At 37.5% G+C, this 20,020-nt stretch overlaps 1 protein-coding gene across 3 annotated transcripts in view; it reads right to left on the bottom strand.

Moving 5' to 3' along the window:
- Positions 1 to 16,605, bottom strand: part of LOC123981842 (butyrophilin subfamily 2 member A2-like) — a 20,629-nt gene extending 4,024 nt beyond the window's left edge. Inside the window, exons 1-7 of one of the 3 annotated variants that reach the window (XM_046067044.1) lie at positions 16,442 to 16,605; positions 15,427 to 15,487; positions 14,931 to 15,190; positions 14,257 to 14,353; positions 13,689 to 13,955; positions 12,546 to 12,656; positions 10,681 to 10,749 (exon numbers count right to left, since the gene is read on the bottom strand). In XM_046067044.1, coding sequence (XP_045923000.1) covers positions 10,681 to 10,749; positions 12,546 to 12,656; positions 13,689 to 13,955; positions 14,257 to 14,353; positions 14,931 to 15,190; positions 15,427 to 15,481 — 859 coding nt within the window. In that variant the 5' untranslated portion in view covers positions 15,482 to 15,487; positions 16,442 to 16,605. Of the gene's footprint in view, positions 1 to 10,680; positions 10,750 to 12,545; positions 12,657 to 13,688; positions 13,956 to 14,256; positions 14,354 to 14,930; positions 15,194 to 15,426; positions 15,488 to 16,441 lie in introns of all 3 variants that reach the window. The other 2 variants (XM_046067045.1, XM_046067043.1) reach the window with 2 other exon arrangements.
- Positions 16,606 to 20,020: the final 3,415 nt, after the last annotated feature.

Consider the following 20,020-nt stretch of genomic DNA (forward strand, 5'->3'; position numbering starts at 1 on the left):
TCTGGAGCTGTTTCACCACTATCCACCATTTGGTTGACTTCCAGCAGAGAGCAGCTCCTCCATTTCCTTTGTGCACTGCATTTTCCTTCAACAGCACACTAAAAGGTTTTTTTAGTATGCATGCAGACTGTTTTGAGTATACTTTATATGCCCACTTTTCAAGTGTAAACACACTGCTCAAAACTTGCTGAGAATTGATATGTAGTGTGGATTTGGGACAAACCTGCTGCTTCAATGATGTTGTTACTATTTACTTTATTTACTTGGATTTCTGCATAAATTGGTGATAATATTTGATCTGATCACAGCAATAGACAACCACAGACCACTTAAGCTAATACCACACAAACAATTACATGTTTTCATGTTTTTATTGAACACACTGGGTAAACATTCACAGTGCAGGGTGAAAAAACAATGTGCATCCCTGTATCAATGACTTCTCCAAAAGCTGATTGGTGTCAGGAGTCAGCCAACCTGGACTCCAATCAATGAGGTGAGATTGGAGGTGTTGGGATGAGCAATTTCAGAGAAACAATTGTAGTGATCCACAGAAAGAAGCGACTTGAAGGGAGAGAGAGAGACTCACAATTCAAAAGTTTCAAATGTGAAGAATTTAAGCACTGCATGTCACACATTAACAGGACTGTGCATCATCATTCAACGATGAAGGCAGACTTTCGACTTCACGAAAGTAAATGAAAAATATGGATTGTTTTAAATATCTATCGTTTTAGTATTGTTTTATCAACGAGGATTTTGCAAGCTAGCAAACGGATTATAAGAATGGTTTTAACGTTAACGTAACATGTTATTGAACTTCGTATTGTTAATTGGACTGAATTGAGAATGTCTAAACAAAACGAGCATTTAGTTTCCCTCGTAAAGCAAACAATTATTTTGCGGTAGTCTGATGATGTTATAACTGACCAGCAGAGTAGATCACTCATCCATGTTACTGTTTGGAAGCTGGATCTAGACAGACTGTCACCTTTTCAATAAGCTGCTCCTACAAATATCTACGCCATCGATACTGTAAAATCAACATCACTGTAATCAGTTAAACACATTGCTCGCCTCAAGGTTACATCTACTTGACTTGAAATGTACATTTAACTGAATGCCACATTGTAGACAACATTTTGTCCTTGTAATCAATGTTTCCATTGCATGGCCTTTGGATATTGCAGGAAATTGTTCTCAGTCTCCCTCCTTCAAGGTTAAGTTAATATCATAACAATTTAATAATGCATTGCATAGAACTTTTCATACACAAAAAAGCAATAACAGTAGCTTACTGGTGCTACCAGCCTGGCCATGCAGTCTGACGAAATATGTATCCCCGTCCATAATGCACAGATGATGGCCTGTTCTCAAGTATTTAATTTTGTTTGTACTTCAAAACAGGACTAATAACAGGAGTGAATATGGAGACGTTTCTATTTTCCTAGCAAATGTTATAGTGGGATAGAGATAATTTCAGACTGTATTTTCAACCTGCCATAAAATGTATCCCACCTTTATAATGCACAGATGATCAAGTATTTCGTTGTAGGTATATTTCACATCATGACTAATAACATATGTAGACATCTAGCTAAAGTTATAGTGGGATACAAAATCTTGAGAATGTCTCGTACACTAGAGCTTCTACTGTTCATTAAGCCTTACAAAGAAGTGTTGCATCAAAGAATGTCCTGTAACTTGAGCTAAAGTTAACAGGAATGTTATTTTTGTACAGTGTAATTTAATAAAACTTTAACTAAGTTACTGAAAAGTTCCTGTTTCTGAAACAATAACTGTAAGTTACTGAAACATACTAAAACATTACATTATATACTAAATAAGACATTTTGGAAGCTTGAACATTGCTTTTGTGTCTTTTGCCCAGGACTGAATGTGGCCCTCTCACAAAACAACTACAGAGATATCATGCGGGGAGCCCAAGAACTGATCTTGGTCAGCACGCACTGCTTGTGTTTTCTCCAGTTTCTGATGCCAGTAAAGATTGTTGAGAGTGATCGCAATGTGAAGCAAGTTGAAAAAGTCTTGGTAATCTTCTCCATAACACACATCTAGCAAACCCTTCTCTCCTGCCGACCCTCCGCTCACTGCAATCACCGCAACAGTGAAACGTAGAACTCAAAATATCTCTGTATTTGGTTTGACTCATTACATGTTTTTCTCAGATTTTCATTCATCAGCTTCTCTCACAGTGAGTCCTGATAGAGTACACCGCATCACCTCTGACTGTGTCTCACTGAGCTGAGTGGAGAATGATGCTGTTTAAGGACTCCTTGTTAGACTGTTCTGAAATGGGGGTCAATGACTGGAACCACATGCAACATTCATAGATTACAGGAGGGTATTACACTGTAATGGTCTGAGTCTGGAGAGTTCAGCAACACACGTCAGCTAAATTTGGGTTGTGGCCAACTATTGTTTATAGTGACGTTTCATGTATATTTTCTCTGTGAGAATCTAGATTACCTTGTCCTCCCTGTGCTCAGGGTCACTGCCTACCTGGATACTCACGAGTAAGCCTCCTCTCCCTGGTCTGCCCTCTGCACTGCTCCGACGCTCCCTCCTCCGTCTCAATAGCCAACTCCTTCCAATAAACTGTTTTTTATCCCTGGAATTGACCTGAGTCTGCTTCTGAGTCCAGTATCCCAGTCCCCACACTGTGATGGGACACAAACCCAAGTCCTTCTTGGATGCATTATATGGCCATCGACCATCCTAACTAAATGTCATGGCTTGACAAAAGAGCTCAGACTCAAACAGAAGACAGAGAGGACTGAATGTTGTAAACAGTTTTGGACAGCAGAGACTCCAAATTGGAAAAAATGTTACAACCAAGTTACTTATTTTTTATGGGAATTTTGTTTTTGTTTATTGCATTTATTTATATCTCAAAAGAGAAGCAGCAGCTTTGTAGCAGGTTTAGCTACCAGCTCATTTCCATCTGTAGTCCCTGGGCAGGTCCCACTGTTATCATTGTGTTTCCATTTCTAATAGCAGCTGCTGCAGTGATTTGTCTGAGAATATGGACAGTAAACCCAAGGAACTAACTTAATTTCTCAGAGAAACCTATGAAGGAAATGTTGACTTAGAAATTGCAGTTCGTTCAGACCTGACATCATAAATTCAGCTCTCTATATGTTTCTTCCTGCAGCGTCAGGGCCTTAATCTCTTGTAACAGTTTTTACCGGCCTGCTTGTTGAAATTGTAATGTTTGGTGTCCTGCTCTGCTGTCACTACAAAACAGCCTAGGGTAGGACAATGTCAGTTAAATGCTTCCTTAGCCATATTTTCTATCCAACACTGCAGAGGAATTCTGACATCATGACACAGATGAGATGATGAACAATTTGACTTTTCATTTTCACAGATCTGTGCTGTGACGGGTTGGATAACTCCCTTTTTTCTCATCCTGAATGTAACAACAGTACATTCAGGGTGACCAGATGAAAATAGGTGAAATTTGATTCCCTCAAAAACTGCACAAAGCAAACTCAACGTTCTTCCAACCTTAGCGTGTGAATGTATTAGCTGTGGTCTCAACTCTGTCTAAATTTTGCTATCACAGCAGCAGATCTGAAATTGTATAAAGAGGAACTGACAGTTTAAGTTGAGCTCATGCCAACCAACAGGACTGTGGCTTCTCTAACTTCTAAGTGCCAATAAATAGAGAATCAGTTATCAGCATATTGCTCTATAGATTCAGGGGGTTTTGTGTTAGCTTTGTGTCTTGCATTGTAAAGTCACAGTCTTTCAGTCAAATTATGTATTATATATACATTTTGCAGACAATAAATAAAACTCAGTGTTTGAGAATTTTAGCCATCGTCTTCCTTACTTTTTTAAACAGACCCCACCACTGTTTTATTATCTATCGATGTGCACTGTAACTTAAAATATAACTAGATTATACTTTGAAGTAATTTGTTGTTGTGTGTATGAAGTAATTTGTTGTTGTGTGTAGGAAGATAAGATCTGGTGTGAATGGGATGATGACACTGTCTAAAGATATATCCAGCAACACATTCTGTAAGTGTGAAAGGGAAGTTGGGTTTTAATTATTTTAAACTTACAAGCAGTGCTTTGGCTTGTTGTTTGTCTGTTTGTTAAAAAGTAACATTTGGCACCCAGGTTTTTGCTGAATGTTTCAAAGTTAGAGTCAAGAGAGAAAACAGAGCTAATATCTGAACAGAGCACCTTCTCAATTCAGTTTATCACCTCCTGTGCATTTACTTTTGACCAAAGCAGAAGCCAGCCATCTTTCACCTAACATGGAGACTTTTATGCATCACAGACACCACTGATTATATTATTGATATAATGCATCATATTATTTTTATTATTTATAGGTAAACATACGCCTTTAAAATGACATCGTTCGTCCTTTTGTGCCCTTCAGGCTGGAATGCAATAACTATGTTATGTAAACTGATGACACAGGTGTATTTTCTGATAAAATCTTGTCAGCAACACGTTTCAACTTTCTTTAGAGTTACATTGTGTTCTATTTTGATCTCAGTGAATGTCTGTATTGTTTGAGTTTCGTCAGCACATTAATCTGAGATTATTACCTGCAGGAAAAATACACTGTAAAATGTAACCAGTTAAGAACCAGTTAAGAACTGGTTAGATTTTGGGCTAGTTCACCATAAATACATAAGTATTTTTTGTTGTCATCAAAAAGTTCCAGGTCTGGTGCCTATCTGCTTCTTTACCCCCTTTAGATAACATGTCATCATGATGGGGTCGAGTTGCCAAAGACCTTTTTGCCTTTTTCACATTTTTCATTTTCATTGTGCAAAAGTAAATAAATCCTTATTATTCACTCAAATGAAGTCTCTCTCTCTTAATTGAAATATGCAGAAATCATGCAATGTCTTCTCTGCATGCTATCTGCAGAGGCTAGACAGGAAGTGTAAACATCCAAAGATGTGGTCAAACCAAGTGAAGAAATGGGCTAAACTTAGATAAAGACGTTGTAGAAAACCTCTGATCTCACACTGTATTTATATGAAATGTAACTTATTTTCTTCACAGTTCTCTTTTTGTCTTCCAGCTGCAGTTTCAGTCTCTCTTTTCCTCAGTAGCAGAGCGGCAGACTTTCAGTGCTGGATGTGAGGATGGAGCACACTTTGATGCTGCCATTATTCTGTGAGTACATCAGCAACTGGTACAGATAATATCTGATGTTTGTCCACTTGCTGCAAACTGCTGTTGGTGAAACTCCAGCTGTTTTAAATGCCTTTATTTATTAACTATTTGATATTTGTGCCATTTTGATAATGTCTGATGATACTATCGATCTTCATTATAGTGCTGAATACACTCCTCTGCTGTGGACACGCTCAAGGTGATTTAACATTTTTCTTTCTTTCCTGTTTTTGTGTTTATTCAATCAAGATAATTCTCCACCTGCTGTGCACAACTTTGGTCATATTTGTATAATTCATTACCATTTAGCAACATTAGAGTCATTTCATTTACTTCCAGCCATTTTCTGTTATAAGTATGTTGGAGTGTGTTTAACGTCTTTACTAACTACAGCATACAGTATACTAAATCGGTATGTATATCATATTGCAAACTAAATTAACAATTAATAAGTATGCCATTACCAACAGACTGTTCATACTATAGTACTCAATACGTCTTCTCTGCATCACATGTATGGATAACATGAATGAAAATTGTTTATCACAAATTTAAATTAACCTCTTCCACTAAGATTTATAATGTCTAGTACAATTTAAAAGCAACTCAAAATTATCAAATATTTTAGTTTTAAATGTAATTTATACAGCAAATTATTAACAGATGGGTTATTTAAAAAGACAAACGGCCCTATTTTAATGATCTAAACGCATGATGTGAACCAGATGTCGCAGTTTCCTTTTTAATTACGAAGCACACATACACACACACACACACAAACATTATGCTCAGGTCTATAATGGCACACTTGTGTGTCTTCACTGTGCACAATTTAACAACAGATAATATTAGATACAGTAAATACCTAATTTCTTATTTTAAAGTTCCTAAAATAATTATATATATATACAATAGTTTTCCGTATTAACATATTATATTGAAGAGTTCTCTTTATGTGCCTCTCTCTCCAACATACATATACGCTGCCGCGGCTATGCTGCCTGCGCCACAGCAGTCTAAAGTACCATCATGTGTTCAATTTTACAGTTGGTATGGGTCACATAGACTATTGTATTTGCAAAGTATAGAAGTCAAAAAAGCAGCTCAGCATCACCCCTTCCAAAATATTGCGCAACCGCCCCGTTGAGAAACACTGGATTAAACTAACTGATGAAAACTGATTGAACAATTAATAACTAACTGATGACTACTAACTAATTGTTGTAATTATTAAGCTGTACCCAAGGATTAATAAAACCTTGGGCGGACAGCAATTTTAGGTGGTGCCCCTTGAATGAGTGCTCATTATATTAAAATTATTAAAAAGTATTACTATTCATGATTTTATTAACAAAGTGTAGGTTTGCTACATTTAAACAAGAATTGAACCAAAACACTTTTCGAAGCCATGGAGTCTAGTTTATTTTGTTTATGAACTGTTTTTGTTTTCATGGCTATTAAGTCATGTTTGTTTAACTTTCATACAATTGTCAAATTGTTGCCAGTTGACAGTTTTTTTTAATTGTACATTTTTATTTGTATCCTAACTGGGTATTTTTTGTGTTAACAGTTCCCAACACGGCCGTTGTGACTCTTCAACCCAACTGGACTCAGATCTTCAGTGGTGAGACGTCCACTGTCAGATGTGAGCTCAAGTTGTTTTTATTTGTGTAATTGGCAATGAAGTAATCCAAAAGTAACTAAAAGTCAGAGGTGGAAAGAGTACTAAAATAATGGACTTAAGTTAAAGTTACATTGATGAAAAAAAGGCTGTCGTTTTATGATGTTTATATTGCAAAACTGTTGCCTAACAATTACGTTACTGTCTGGACTCAATGCGCGAAGTTAAAATCGCCGGTGTTGCATCAGCTGGCCGGAGTTCATTCGCGCTGAGTGAAAAACCTCTGGCGGAGCAGTATGTACATTTTGCGCCCTATATGAGATGGCCCTTTCAGATATGAAGCGATTTGCGCTGCGCCGGCCGTTGGGTTCAGCGCCACAGGTGGGCCCCGGTGCTTCTGCAGCTGGGGACTCTCCGCAGCAAGCTGAGTCACAGTCAGTCTTGTCTTTGAGCCACCCGCAAACGTGAATTGTTTTTTCTCAGTAAGGACTGTGATTTAAAAGGTAACGAAGTACAATACTTAAGACAAAATACTAAAAGTACAATTACAGATTATAAAAAAGACTTAAGTACATAAAAAAACTACAAACTCAATTACAGTAATGTGAGTAAATGTAATTTGTTACTTTCCACCTCCGCTAAAAGTAAACAGGTTACATTATTTTTATATTGTGGTACTTGGATTACATTACTGATTACATTGTACTGGACTAAAAAGTAATCTTCCAAACCGATGTCTTTGTTCTAAATCAGAGGTCACTAATAGGCAGACCGCGGTCCGGATCCGGACCCAGCCGCCGTCCTCTCCGGACCGCCGACCTACAGCCCATTTATTATTGAGACTACTACCTCGTGACGGAGCGTTTCTATTTTAACCCGCGCAGCTTTTCTAGCATTTACTGTACTGGTTTAGAGGACCAGAAAACTCACAGACCAATCGCATGTGCTCCAATCGTCTCATGTGACGCTGCTCAGCCAATCAAATCTGTGCATACCGATGCTTGTGAGTCGAGTCCGCGAGATTCACCAGAGACGTTTTGGAAACACACCCGAATTGAGGAGACGAAAGATAAAAGAGATTTCACATGACTTTTAATCAAGAATGTACAGATTTTTACATGTACATTCCTCCCACGGGCAGTTCAAAACCAGAATATCTCATAGATCTCCAATATGCTAGCTGGAGCTCACGTTTCTCACTGAACAACAGAAAGTAGGAAAGTGGTAGCTCTGTAAGAGGAAATGAAAGAGAAGAGGAGGCATTACAGCTGATCATTTGTGTTATTATAAAATTGGTTAAGACTACACTTCATCACTTCAAGCTACACTTTTTATTACATTTTTTCTAAAAATTAGGCACTTTAGTTTACTTAAATTTAGAATTTATTATTTGAATAGTTATTATTTATTATCCCTCCAGTTTGATGTGAAAACTGACTGAAATATTTGATTTGACAGTCCGTTGTTGACTAAAAACATGTGTTGATACAACTATAGGTTATAGTACTGAATGATAACGCAAGTTCGTCGTTTTGATGTTCCGGACCTTTAATTGCTTCAGGAAATTTTCTCTAACTAGACCTCTTTGAAATCTAATTGAATACCCCTGCTGTAGGTGGTGTTTATTCGTAACCTTGGTAACACAGTCCACAACGTACAGTGTAATTACTCCCACACTGTGTACAAATACATGCAGTATACGTTATGTGGGTACTGGGGAACAAGGTGCGAAGTTATGGAATAATTGGGTACCAATTCAGGCTATAATAGGGTGGGTGGTGATGGCGCAATGGATAAGACACATGCCTTTGGTGTGAGAGACCTGGGTTCAGTCCCCCACTGTGGCCATTGTGGTCCCTGAGCAAGACACTTAACCCCTAGTTACTCCAGAGGCGTGTGACCTCTGACATAAATAGCAATTGTAAGTCGCTTTGGATAAAAGCGTCAGCTAAATGTAGTACTGTAGTTATTTTTTAACAACTGGATACCTATTGTATTACTACTACAATTTACAGAATGACCATAATACTAAGCAAACGTCTGGACCTTTCAGGGAAGATGGAGTGATAACTTCTGCATCACTTAATACATCTGATTTTATTTGAAAATGACCTTATTACCAACAGTCAAACTACTTTGTTCCTTTATAATTTTGGAGTACATAACCCTTGTGTTCAAAAAGGGTTTACACCCTTAGTGTTCGCAGGTAACCTTCATCCTTTTGTGCTCAGGTCTACTGATCCAGGAATTAGTTTGGTGATTAATGTGGCCATATGACTTAGGCACAAGGATAGATAGCTCTATCCTTGTGCCTAAATTAGGGTTAGGGGATTATTCATGCAGAAGTCCCAGTTCTGCCACTTACCAGGCCCTAGATTACCTTGTAACTAAATGTAACAAGGGGGGAACTACTACAGTATTTATATCTAACTTACTCTGTAACTACAGAGAACAATATGAGGATTTTCCGTTTTTACTTGCCTTGTGTTTTATCTTGCTATATTTATATATATTTTTTCGGGGATGAAAGGAGGCTGTGCACCAAGATGAAAGCTGTACTGCTGGTCGAACACAATTGCCAAGGAGACGACTTTTAGCGACTTCAAAAATTGTCAACATGGTGTTACACCGAAACACAAGTGACATCTAGGGTGGTTCATTTCTGTCCGCCGAAGGCAGGTGGAACCACGAGGCCCTAAACAAGTGTCCAGTAATGAAGCTTGCTGGTGAGATGGATGAATGCTTAGACAGAGGCCAAAAGAATCCATGACAATACACTGTCCCCTTTCCAAAGTTTATTTGTCTGTTTGTTGGTAATAAGGTAATTTGGAAATGAAATCAGATCATTTTTAATAAATGATGCAGAAGTCATCATCCCATCTTCTTCCCTCAAAACTCCAGATTTTTGCTGTTTTATAGTCAGGCCTAGTTAAACTACAGTATAAATTCTTCCCAAACATCGAGATTATTGCTCAGTAGGTCATACATACCCTGTAATAAGAGAATACCTTAAAAATAACTTTAGTCCAAGTTCTTGGTAGTCCGACTTCTTACACCTTGATTCCATACCTTCACATCTTGATCCCCAGTACCTATATGTTTTGGTAGTACTGTGCAGCCACACAGTAAGTATAAATCTGAACTCTGGAGTAATTACGCTGTTCATTGCTGGCTGTGATCTAAAGCTTTAGTGTAACCGGTAAGAGGTCAAGCAGTGATTTGAGCTTTAGACCGTGAGCATCAGCCTTAGTTAGGCATTAGGGCTTTTAGATTTCAGAGGCTCATTCAACAACCAGTTTTAACAACCAGTAAATTGCTGCATGTTGCATTGCTCATTTAGTGGAAAAAGTACACGTAACTGAGCATGATATTCACAGCACAACAACCAATCAACTTAGTGAGAAAGAGGCGACAAAGCCTGGAAACTGAATGGAGGATGATGATAGTAGAATGAATCATCACGGTGGAGGAGGAAATTATGATCAGAGTTTCAGGTTTCCCTTATAGCTATGATCTCAACCTTCTTCATGGAGAGTGACAGAAACTGTGGGTGTCTTTTATATAGCTCATAATGTCTTACAAATGCACCATCAGCAATTTGACTACAGTGCTTCGAAGTGCTTTGCAACAAAATATAAAGAGCCCCCTAAAAGGTCACTAGTACTTTGGAAAAACTTTTGCGTTCCTTTCCAATAAGTTTTACCACAGCCAATAGGTTTTGGCTGTTGTTATGATTACCAGGTAACCTGTAACATGTTCTTCTTAATGGGTGTAACACATCCAGAGCTTCTGTGTGTGTGTGTGTGTGTGTGTGTGTGTGTGTGTGTGTGTGTGTGTGTGTGTGTGTGTGCGCGAGCAGTGAATTGCATAGTTCTGTTCAGACTCACAGGCAGCAGGAGAAACAGACCTGTCTCGACCGTCAACCAAAAGATTCCTGGTACTGGAATTGCTGAACCCTATGGAATAAAACCTTGTTATTAATTTACAGTGTGTTGGTACAGCGTGTGTGTGTGTGTGTATGTGTGTGTGTGTGTGTGTGTGTGTGTGTGTGTGTGTGTGTATTTATGTATTGAGAGATGGAAGGAATGAAATTTGGTTTGTGCTGTAATAAAAAGAGTTTAATCCATGCAGCTCAATCAAATTATATTTAAATAGGACAGAACATTCTTTGTTTTAAAAGCTTTCTACATGTTTGACAGAATAGTGATATCGTATTTGAGTTATTATTATTGGTATTATACTGTTTTGGCTTTAAATTAATTTTATTTATTAAATTTTATTTTCTTTAGTTACATTCAGTACAATTTGCTCCTTCTAAGGTTCACACTTTGCTGACACCAGCTTACTATCCATCACTTATATACTCACTTTATTAGCAACATGTCAGTCCTCAGACCTTCATCAAGTTCAGATAAACTTTGCCTGATGAAGTGCTGGGGACTGAAACATTAATAAAGGGAGTACAAGTCAAGAATTTACCCACGTTTCAGAAACACTTTATGGTGTGTGAAAACGTTTTTGACATTGCAACCTGATGCCAGTTAAAAAAAGGTCATCCGTAGTGTTTCCGGACCCGTAACTGAAGTTTTATCATGTTCACACATTCATATGTGTTACAAGTCTACTATTGAAATGATTCAGGCGTTTTGTTTGGGGGATTATACATATAACAAACATGTCCGATACTGAGTAACCACCCATGCATTTACAAATAGCCTCAAATTCCCCAGTCACACAAACCAAGACCAATCTGGGTGTTTCCGAACGTTGTGGTGTGTGAGGTCTAAAACGCTAAGTCATGCTCACATGAAAACACGCATAGCAAGTCACATGCTGACAAAAGTCCCTCGAAGCAAAATGGCATACATTACGGTGCCAAATCAGTTGTCTAAATGATATACTGTTTCACAAATACTTCCTCTTTTCAGTGGCAAAATGACTTGACTCAACATGTATCACATGTATCAAATTTCTTTATGGTTGACAGTACGCAGTTGTTTACTGACAGTACGCAGTTGTATTATTCTGCCCATTTGACAAAAACAAAACAAACACCCACCAATTCTGCTATGGCTTTGACACAGGAGGGATTCGGTCTGGATGCTGACTAATGAATTCAGCACTACCGCAAGTGGTTTGTCGGCTTGGACAAAAAAGTTCAGTTAGTTCTATTAAAAAGTTTTACTATATTCTGTCTTAAGCCATTGCTGTAGTTTATGGCATTTTCTCAAATGGGCGGTGACAGTTAAAAATAAACAAGTGTGAAACAATGACGGACTTATACAATCCACTCCACTTCCTGCAGATATTTCAGTGCATATTTTTATGGGGCTTTTGCAGAGTAGGTGTGGTCACCTACTCTGCACACTCTGCTTTTCAGGTGCTGCCTTCGAGCTAATTGACCAAGCAGCTTATATATTTAATAATCCAATAATGCAATTTTGCATTGTGGCTTCATATATGAGTGCAGGAACAATCCATTTGTCACTCTGTCACTAATATTTCACCATAGCTGTATCTGGAATTATTATGCATTGTTATGCCTGGTGTGTATTGTCTCATGTGCCAGTAACAAACAAATTTCCATTTGATGTTAATTTTAATGGACATCAGAGTATTCTGGTTTGGATATTCTGTCACCAGTCTACAGCTGCATCTTATGTATTGCTGTGTTTTTTGTAAACTACATGTACTGAATCTGATGGGAGGCTGTAAATGTACTGTACACATGAAGAATTGAGTGATTTGTTACCTTTTCGTCGTCGATATATGAGCACTGCAACAGTAATGACAACCATTATTACTCCTATGCTCAATACAACGATGAGAGCATCATTTTTTACAGGAGGATTGGGTATTTCATCTATGAAAAGAATGAAGAAGGATTAGTGTTAATAGGTACCACAAAACCTACAGTATCCCATTTGTAATTCTGTCCCACTGCCAGCCATGCTTTTATTATGTTTGGCCACTGTGGAAATAACCAAACATACCAAAGACCATTGAAAACTTCCCCTTGCTGGTCAAGAACTAAATCCATGCAGGTTTTAAAATGACTCATGCTTGTGGGATAGTTTTCATTAGCAGTGCAAACAGCCTAATCCTTGACCTAATTTTCTTCTTGTTGTCAGTGTTGTTTTTACAGTATTTACATTTTTCTTTATCTGGCATTCAAATATAACTTTACAACTGTACATTCTTCATTGCAAGAATACAAAAATTTTAATGTTTGAATATTCATGGCCTGAGTTAAGCTCATCAAGTCCAAACATACTGTGTCTAAAACAGCAAATAACTAATAAATACAAATAAATAATAATTTGCACATACATAAGACGAAACATGAGTAGCCTACATACACCAATTCAAAAAAGCCACACATTTCCACACATGACAAAATATGATTTAATAGCACCCCTACACACTACCGAAAGCTCCAACCCAAACAACACCTACAGCTTGACTGAAAAGCGGGTTCAAAGCTTGTAATGCTGGAACAAAAACTGTGGGCATAGAGAAGACATCTCTATCAAAAAGAAAACATGAACATAACAGGAAACAGCAGCTATCTGTGATAAGTATGCAAGTGATGACGCTATATTTCCATAATATCAAGGCTTCACCTAACTGAATAGTGCCAGCTGTTTTTTATAACAGACTGCTCTGTATCTGTAGTCTTGCTTCCTATTTGATTGTTTTATATTCGTGTACTTTCTTTTTTGGCAGCAGAGAGCTGATAATGCAATAAAGCTCCCAGGCCGGACTTAACCTGGGGATGTTGCAATTACATGGTCAGCATCTTTAAATTCCTGTCTGCTTGCATCTTCTCTCCAGTTTAATATTGATATACTATAAGATTGAGTACTGTCTTGAAAGAACAGAAATAAAAATGTACCTGGAATATGAAATGTTGCAGAGTGGCCATCATTTGTGAAGTTACATGTGTAGTTGTTCTTGTCTGATGATCGGACGAGTATCTGACTGGTGACTTTGAAAAGCTGGTCAGGTGTTGATACAGAAGTGGTATTGGCGTTGATGCTCCGCAGGTGTCCATCCTGCCACATAACCGAAGTCTCAGGATATCCCTCAGACTGGCAGGTTAGCAGCACCTCATCTCCCTCTGCAATCTTCTCAATGTGTTTAGTCACTGCTTTATAAGGTGCTAGGAGAGAATCAGATAGAAATAGTATCTAAAACCAATATAATATATAATTCCTTGTGTTTAGAATAATACTACTAGGATATGATCTTATGCTTGCATAATATTGATGATGGGAAATTCTTGAGGAAAGCTGAATAAAGCCAGAAGCATTCTTTACCAAATTGAGCAATAGTGCTCTTAGTTTCATTTTCACATTGAGTGAAACTCTTAAATGCCCAGAAATGACCATTCCCAGATCAAAGCCCCTGAAGTCTTTGTCTAACCCCCAAAAAAGTTACACCCTCACAGACTCGGTACGAACCTTTAACGGACAGTATTATCATTTTATAATCAGCTCCTTCTTCTGTCGCCACAAAACACTGATAGGTCCCAGTGTCATTGATCCTGAGCTTGGAGACCTGTAAAGTGACAAAAGAAGAAAGTCTCAAGGCCATATTACATGTTATGTCATAAACTGTCATATTTTATGAACTAAAATCATAAAATATGATGTGTAAAAATGTCTAATACAGTACAGACTACAGTGAAATGACAAAAAGCTTTGAACTTTCTGAACAACTCTGTCTTTGACTGAACTCTCCTTAGTCACAGTCCTAAGAAATATGTTAATCTGCAAAGTGAGCGTGCACCTCAACTTTTACATCTCTTGGTCCATGTATTCTTCTATTTTAAGTAAACTCTGCTGTTTTCTGTCTCTTCCTGGAAGTGATACTTTAGTATCTTATACAACACTGTGAACACATATAATTATGTGCAGATAAATATGATACTTTTACATAAGCAAGGAATCCAGTGCAGTTTATACACCACCCCATTCCCTGTTGGGTAATTTGACCCTCACATCAGTAATTCCCAAAATGAATGGCAAGCGGGAACAAATGGACCACATCACTTAGAGGAAATTTTTCAGAAAATAACCCATCCCCTGTCCTACAAATTTTATGTAAAGCCGAACACCTCACTGCCAGTATTAACCTGTAACTTGGCCCAGCCGTCCTTCAGCTCCTCAGTGCGAAGCATCACTCTGCCCCGATAGTCCGGATCCTGGAACGCCAAGTCCTCCGTCCCGTTATCCATCCGGTACACTTTCCGAGGCGAGTGCTTGATCCTGTGCCAGGTCACCTCCAGTTTGTCACGTGGATTTATCAGTTTAGGCTGAAACCTGCAGCCCATTACAACATCTCCTCCAAACTCTGACTGATATGTGCTTCTCTCTGCCTCCACAGTGAACAAGACTGCTGGGAAATAATGCAAAGTATTGTAAAGATAAATGTAAATGTGCTCCACAGCCCTGAAATGTTTACCAATGAAGGAATACAAAACATTGGGTTATGCTCACTACATGGTTTTGCTTTGCAGTTGTGAACTTGTAAGCTTGTGTGTCAAATAGAAATAAAAAGGGTTCATGTATATACAATTTCTGTGTGCTCTTATTTATTCATAGATATCTCCACTGCTGTTTTCCAAATACCTGAGAAAGATGTCTGAAACATGACTTGTAAAACCACAACAAAAGTCCAGTCCATTGAGACCTAAGGAGGAAACAAAGGGAAGTTTTAAATATGTTGAAATCTTTGGCCAGTGTTTTTGGCTACATGAGTCACTTTTCTGAAGAAGGCCTGATTCTGTTTTTTCCAGATCCACAAAACGTATGATCTAGTTTACGTGCTTTACTCAATCAAAAAGCCAGTGACATGGGACAAATAATCACAGCATGACATGTTGGTGAGCCATGTGTTGTTTTTGCTTATCTGATCATGACTCAACTCTGCCGCCCAATGACTCCCCTATTGGTTTATTCTTGTTAAAGGAACCAAAGTAGCTCAGGGATTGTTGGCTCTACCTCATTAGAGCTGTGTTAACACACAACAACACAGACATACACCCCCAAAAAACAGCTGCTTGCAAACTAATTTATCTGCTGGTGTTATCAGGCTTCTTGGAAAAGAAGACACCTGCATTTCTTAACATGTTTTGATTTCTTGAAATGAGGTCAGCCCTCAAAGAAATGTTTTATTGGGTGAACTGTTGAGTGATAAGCACATTAGTAATTTTTTGTGCCGATTTCCAGTTAAATGGAAATGACTATACTGCAGTTCTACAGAACACTTTGAATGTGGGTGATGCCATTGATGATAAGCTCTGTCAACTGTTTCGCTAAATTAAAGATATTAAGTTAAGTATTAGGTTATTAGGCTATTTAAAAATAAAGCTTGTTGTAGACATGTTTACTTATAACGGTTTTGGACTTCAGGCTACAGAGCTATAAAAAACTGATAGATGGTGAAATGAATATTAAAATATTGTAAAAAGATAATCAAATAGGCCTACTCATTTAACACTTCTACCATCACTAAAAGTATTGGACTTAATAGGCAACTCATTGTAATGATGTCAACAATAATAATTATTATACACAACTTAAGTTTTAAAGTTGTGCAAACCTGTAGGCTACTCTTGCTTATCAGTCAATAAAATGGTCTTACCTGCAGGTCATGCAACAGATCGGTGTATCGTGGAGCTTCCTCCTTACTTCAACTCAACAAACGTCTCTCTGTGTTGGCTTTCATTATCAAAGTTATAAGGGACGGCGGAGTTCCTCGAATCTGGGATACCCCCTCTCCTCAGAAACACGCCCACACAAATGACTGTGTTATGAGAAATGCTGTTGAGCTGGTTAGTCTTTTTCATTTCACCCCTCCGGATAGGCTACAATTCTCCCAATTTCCCGTAGGCTATTTCAACCCGTCCCCCGTTACAAATTCTGGAGGTCTCAAGCTGGCAAGTAGCCAAGCCCATAGCCTACTCATAACCCAGTGCAAGGACCAGCTTGTCATTTCAAGGAAAGTGTTAACAGTTACCCTAATTTCATGACCGGGAGCAGCTGCTCTCTTCATTTTCAAGGAAAGTGATAACAGTTATAGTTTCATGACCTAGTGCAAGGAACAGAGCTCTTGTCATTTTCTGGTAAAGTGTTGACAGTTAATCGGCCCGAAATTAACGGCTTTCCGACACGGAAGTTTACCACTCTAATTACAGTAAGGAAACATCGGCCACTATTATGTAATAGCGGCAATAACGTTATCGTTAAAAGTAAAACAGAACAATGGGTCAAATCTGTGAAAGACGTTATTTGCAGACGTTTGTTTGAGTCTTGCATGTGCAAACACAAGTAACAAACACAAGTAAATATTCATTGTGTCAGTCAATGTTTTAAACTGGTAGTTGGTTTGTTTTTTCCCTCTCTGTGTTTTCCTCTGAATCACGTTTAGTTTGACCAAGGCAATTCCACAGTATCGTTGCAGTTCGCTCACACAACTTGTCTGTCTGCTATAGCCTACGCTACTGAGATGTAGTATTTTCAGATCACACAAGTAGGCCAAACAACATCCCCAAATAGGCTATGTAAAAATGCTCCGTTTCAAATAGGCCACAAGTTCTGCATTCCTAATCTTACAACTGTAGAATTACAAATGTATTATCATCACAGTGTTGACCTGCTTAAAGAATCAAAAGTAAAATTGTGCTGCAGAGTGGCTCCTATCAGAATTACATCATTAAATATTCTGTTACTTTATTACCATTACTGATATGTGATGCATAAAGGTGTAAGAATAAGCATTTTAACTTTGTATATGGTTGAGGTGGCGCTCATTTTAATTACTTTTTAGACTGTTTGTACAAACTGTTTGTGCATCATAAGTCATAAGTCATCATATGTTTTGTATCTTAATCTGCAAAGTAGCTACTAACAATAGCTTTTAAATACATTTAGTGGAGTAAAAATAATAGGACAAAGTAGCAGAAAATGGAGATAAACAAGTGAAGTACAAATGTGCATACTCATAATATAACACTAATACTACTACCACTAGTTTACTTTAGTAGTAGTAAAATGGATTTTCTTATATTATATGAAGCACTTCATACTTTTATTTGATAAGTGCTATAAAAATAAAGTTATATTATTATTATTGTTATTATTATTGTTATTATTGTTGTTATTGTTCTTGTTGTACAGTGTATTGATACATAAATGTGCTTCCAAGAAAGTACAAACTACCAACAACACCCTCAAAAACACAATATAGAGATAGATAGAGATGTTCACACAGGTCAACACAAGTCATTTGAGAAAACTGGAAATCTGAATGGAAGAAATTCTGACAAATCAGACAACCAATCATCAATTTACCAGCCAGGTGGAATTCCAAAAATTAAGAGGTGCATCCAAACAATTTTCCAGGTTTTAATTGCCACTGGCTACATCCCATCTACAGTATGACTGCATGAAACCTATGTGGGGTTTCCATCAATTCAGTAACTAACTTCCACATGTTTGACATGTTCAGACACAACTTTATTTACATAATGTAGGAATAATCTAGTGGTACATGTCTGATCTTATCTGTGTTGTTGTCAGTCTTGGTATATTTCCTCCATTTCTTTTGGAAACCCCTTGGAAAATCTATAATTGTTATTTACTTTACTACCCATTTTTACTCACAGGTAAGACAAATCAAATACCTGTCATTTTGTGACACTAAGCTCATGTTTTTTCTCAGGGTAGTCCAACTTTTTAAAGACAATGCTAAAACATTCACTACGTGGAAGAGAACCATGATATAAAAAATACGGAGAGCAAGAGTCAGTGTGGGAAGGTTAAGTTAGGGCAGTGAAGTTTAATGCAGCATTATGCCTTTGTTTTAACCTTTATGTGTCAGTTTAATTAAGGATGCCTAGTCCCATTTTGACTATGGGTCTTGAGCCCATACTTGAATATGAGAAAATATCATATTACATCTTAGGTGTCCTCAGTGGCAGTTATTTACACAAATACTATGATGTTATAGCTTGTAGCATGATTTATTTATGTCACGTTGGCTGTGAACCTAAGGAGGTGGAAAATCGGGTGCTCTCTGTACAGGAAGGTGAAAGTTGGCCGAGAGTCCCCAACGCTGTCGTACTGCATTAATGAAAAGAGATAGCTTGGCTTGATGTCGTTCACTGCAGCATAAAGATTTTCACTTTGACTGATACAGTCAGTACAATATATTTGGGGGAGAGTTAACATTCCAAACTGCTTTTTGTTTAGTTCTATCGCGTCACTTATTAAGGGCCCCAAAATCCATTCATCAATCTATTATCTATACCCACTTGTTGATCAAGGTCACAACATTTATATAAAACTCCACATGCTTTAAACTTTTCTCTCTGCTGAACCTTAAATACATATACTATATTATATGTATAGATATATATATATATATCATAGTATAGTGTACCCCACTTTACTTGAGTATAAGAGACAGCGCAGTGGTGCAGTTGATAGCACTGTGGCCTCACAGCAAGAAGGTTCCGGGTTCCAACCTCAGTTGTCCTGGCCTTTCTGTGTGGAGTTTGCATGTTCTCCCTGTGTCTGCGTGGGTTTCCTGAAGTTTCCCCCAACATCAAAAACATTTTAGGCTCTCCAGTCAGTGACACAGGCTCAGATCTGGAGTTGGGCGCTGCACAGTGGCTGCCCACTGCTCCTTTGAGGGATGAGTTAATGTGACAATAAAGTATCTTATTTTACTTCACTACATTTATCTGACATCTTCTGTTACTAGTTATTTTACAAATTTGGACATATGACAGAGACATATGAAGAGTTTAAAAAATATGTTTTTTTGTTTGTTTGTTAAAAATTAAACTCCCAGCAGTTTATACAAGTACTGCTAGTACATTAATTGATTGACATAAACTGAATTGGCATTGGCTATTTTGTTAATAGTAATTTTAAAGTAATTTTTCATGTGAAAACATTTCAATGTTCCAGCATCACAAATGTGAAGATCTGCTTTTCTTTTTTTAATTATTTTTATGTATTTTTAATAATTTTGAGGTTTCTCAAAGTTTTAAAAGTTTTTACAATCGATAAATGAAGAAAATTATCAGCAGATTCATCCATAATTGCAGTCTGATACAAAATAGTTCAACCTCAAACAACAACAATATAAAATCCTGCTTTTACATTAATGCATGAGTAATAATAATCTAATGATTGAATATATAATAGTATAACA

The sequence above is a fragment of the Micropterus dolomieu genome, linkage group LG13 (assembly GCF_021292245.1).
Source record: "Micropterus dolomieu isolate WLL.071019.BEF.003 ecotype Adirondacks linkage group LG13, ASM2129224v1, whole genome shotgun sequence".
Taxonomy (NCBI): domain Eukaryota; kingdom Metazoa; phylum Chordata; class Actinopteri; order Centrarchiformes; family Centrarchidae; genus Micropterus; species Micropterus dolomieu.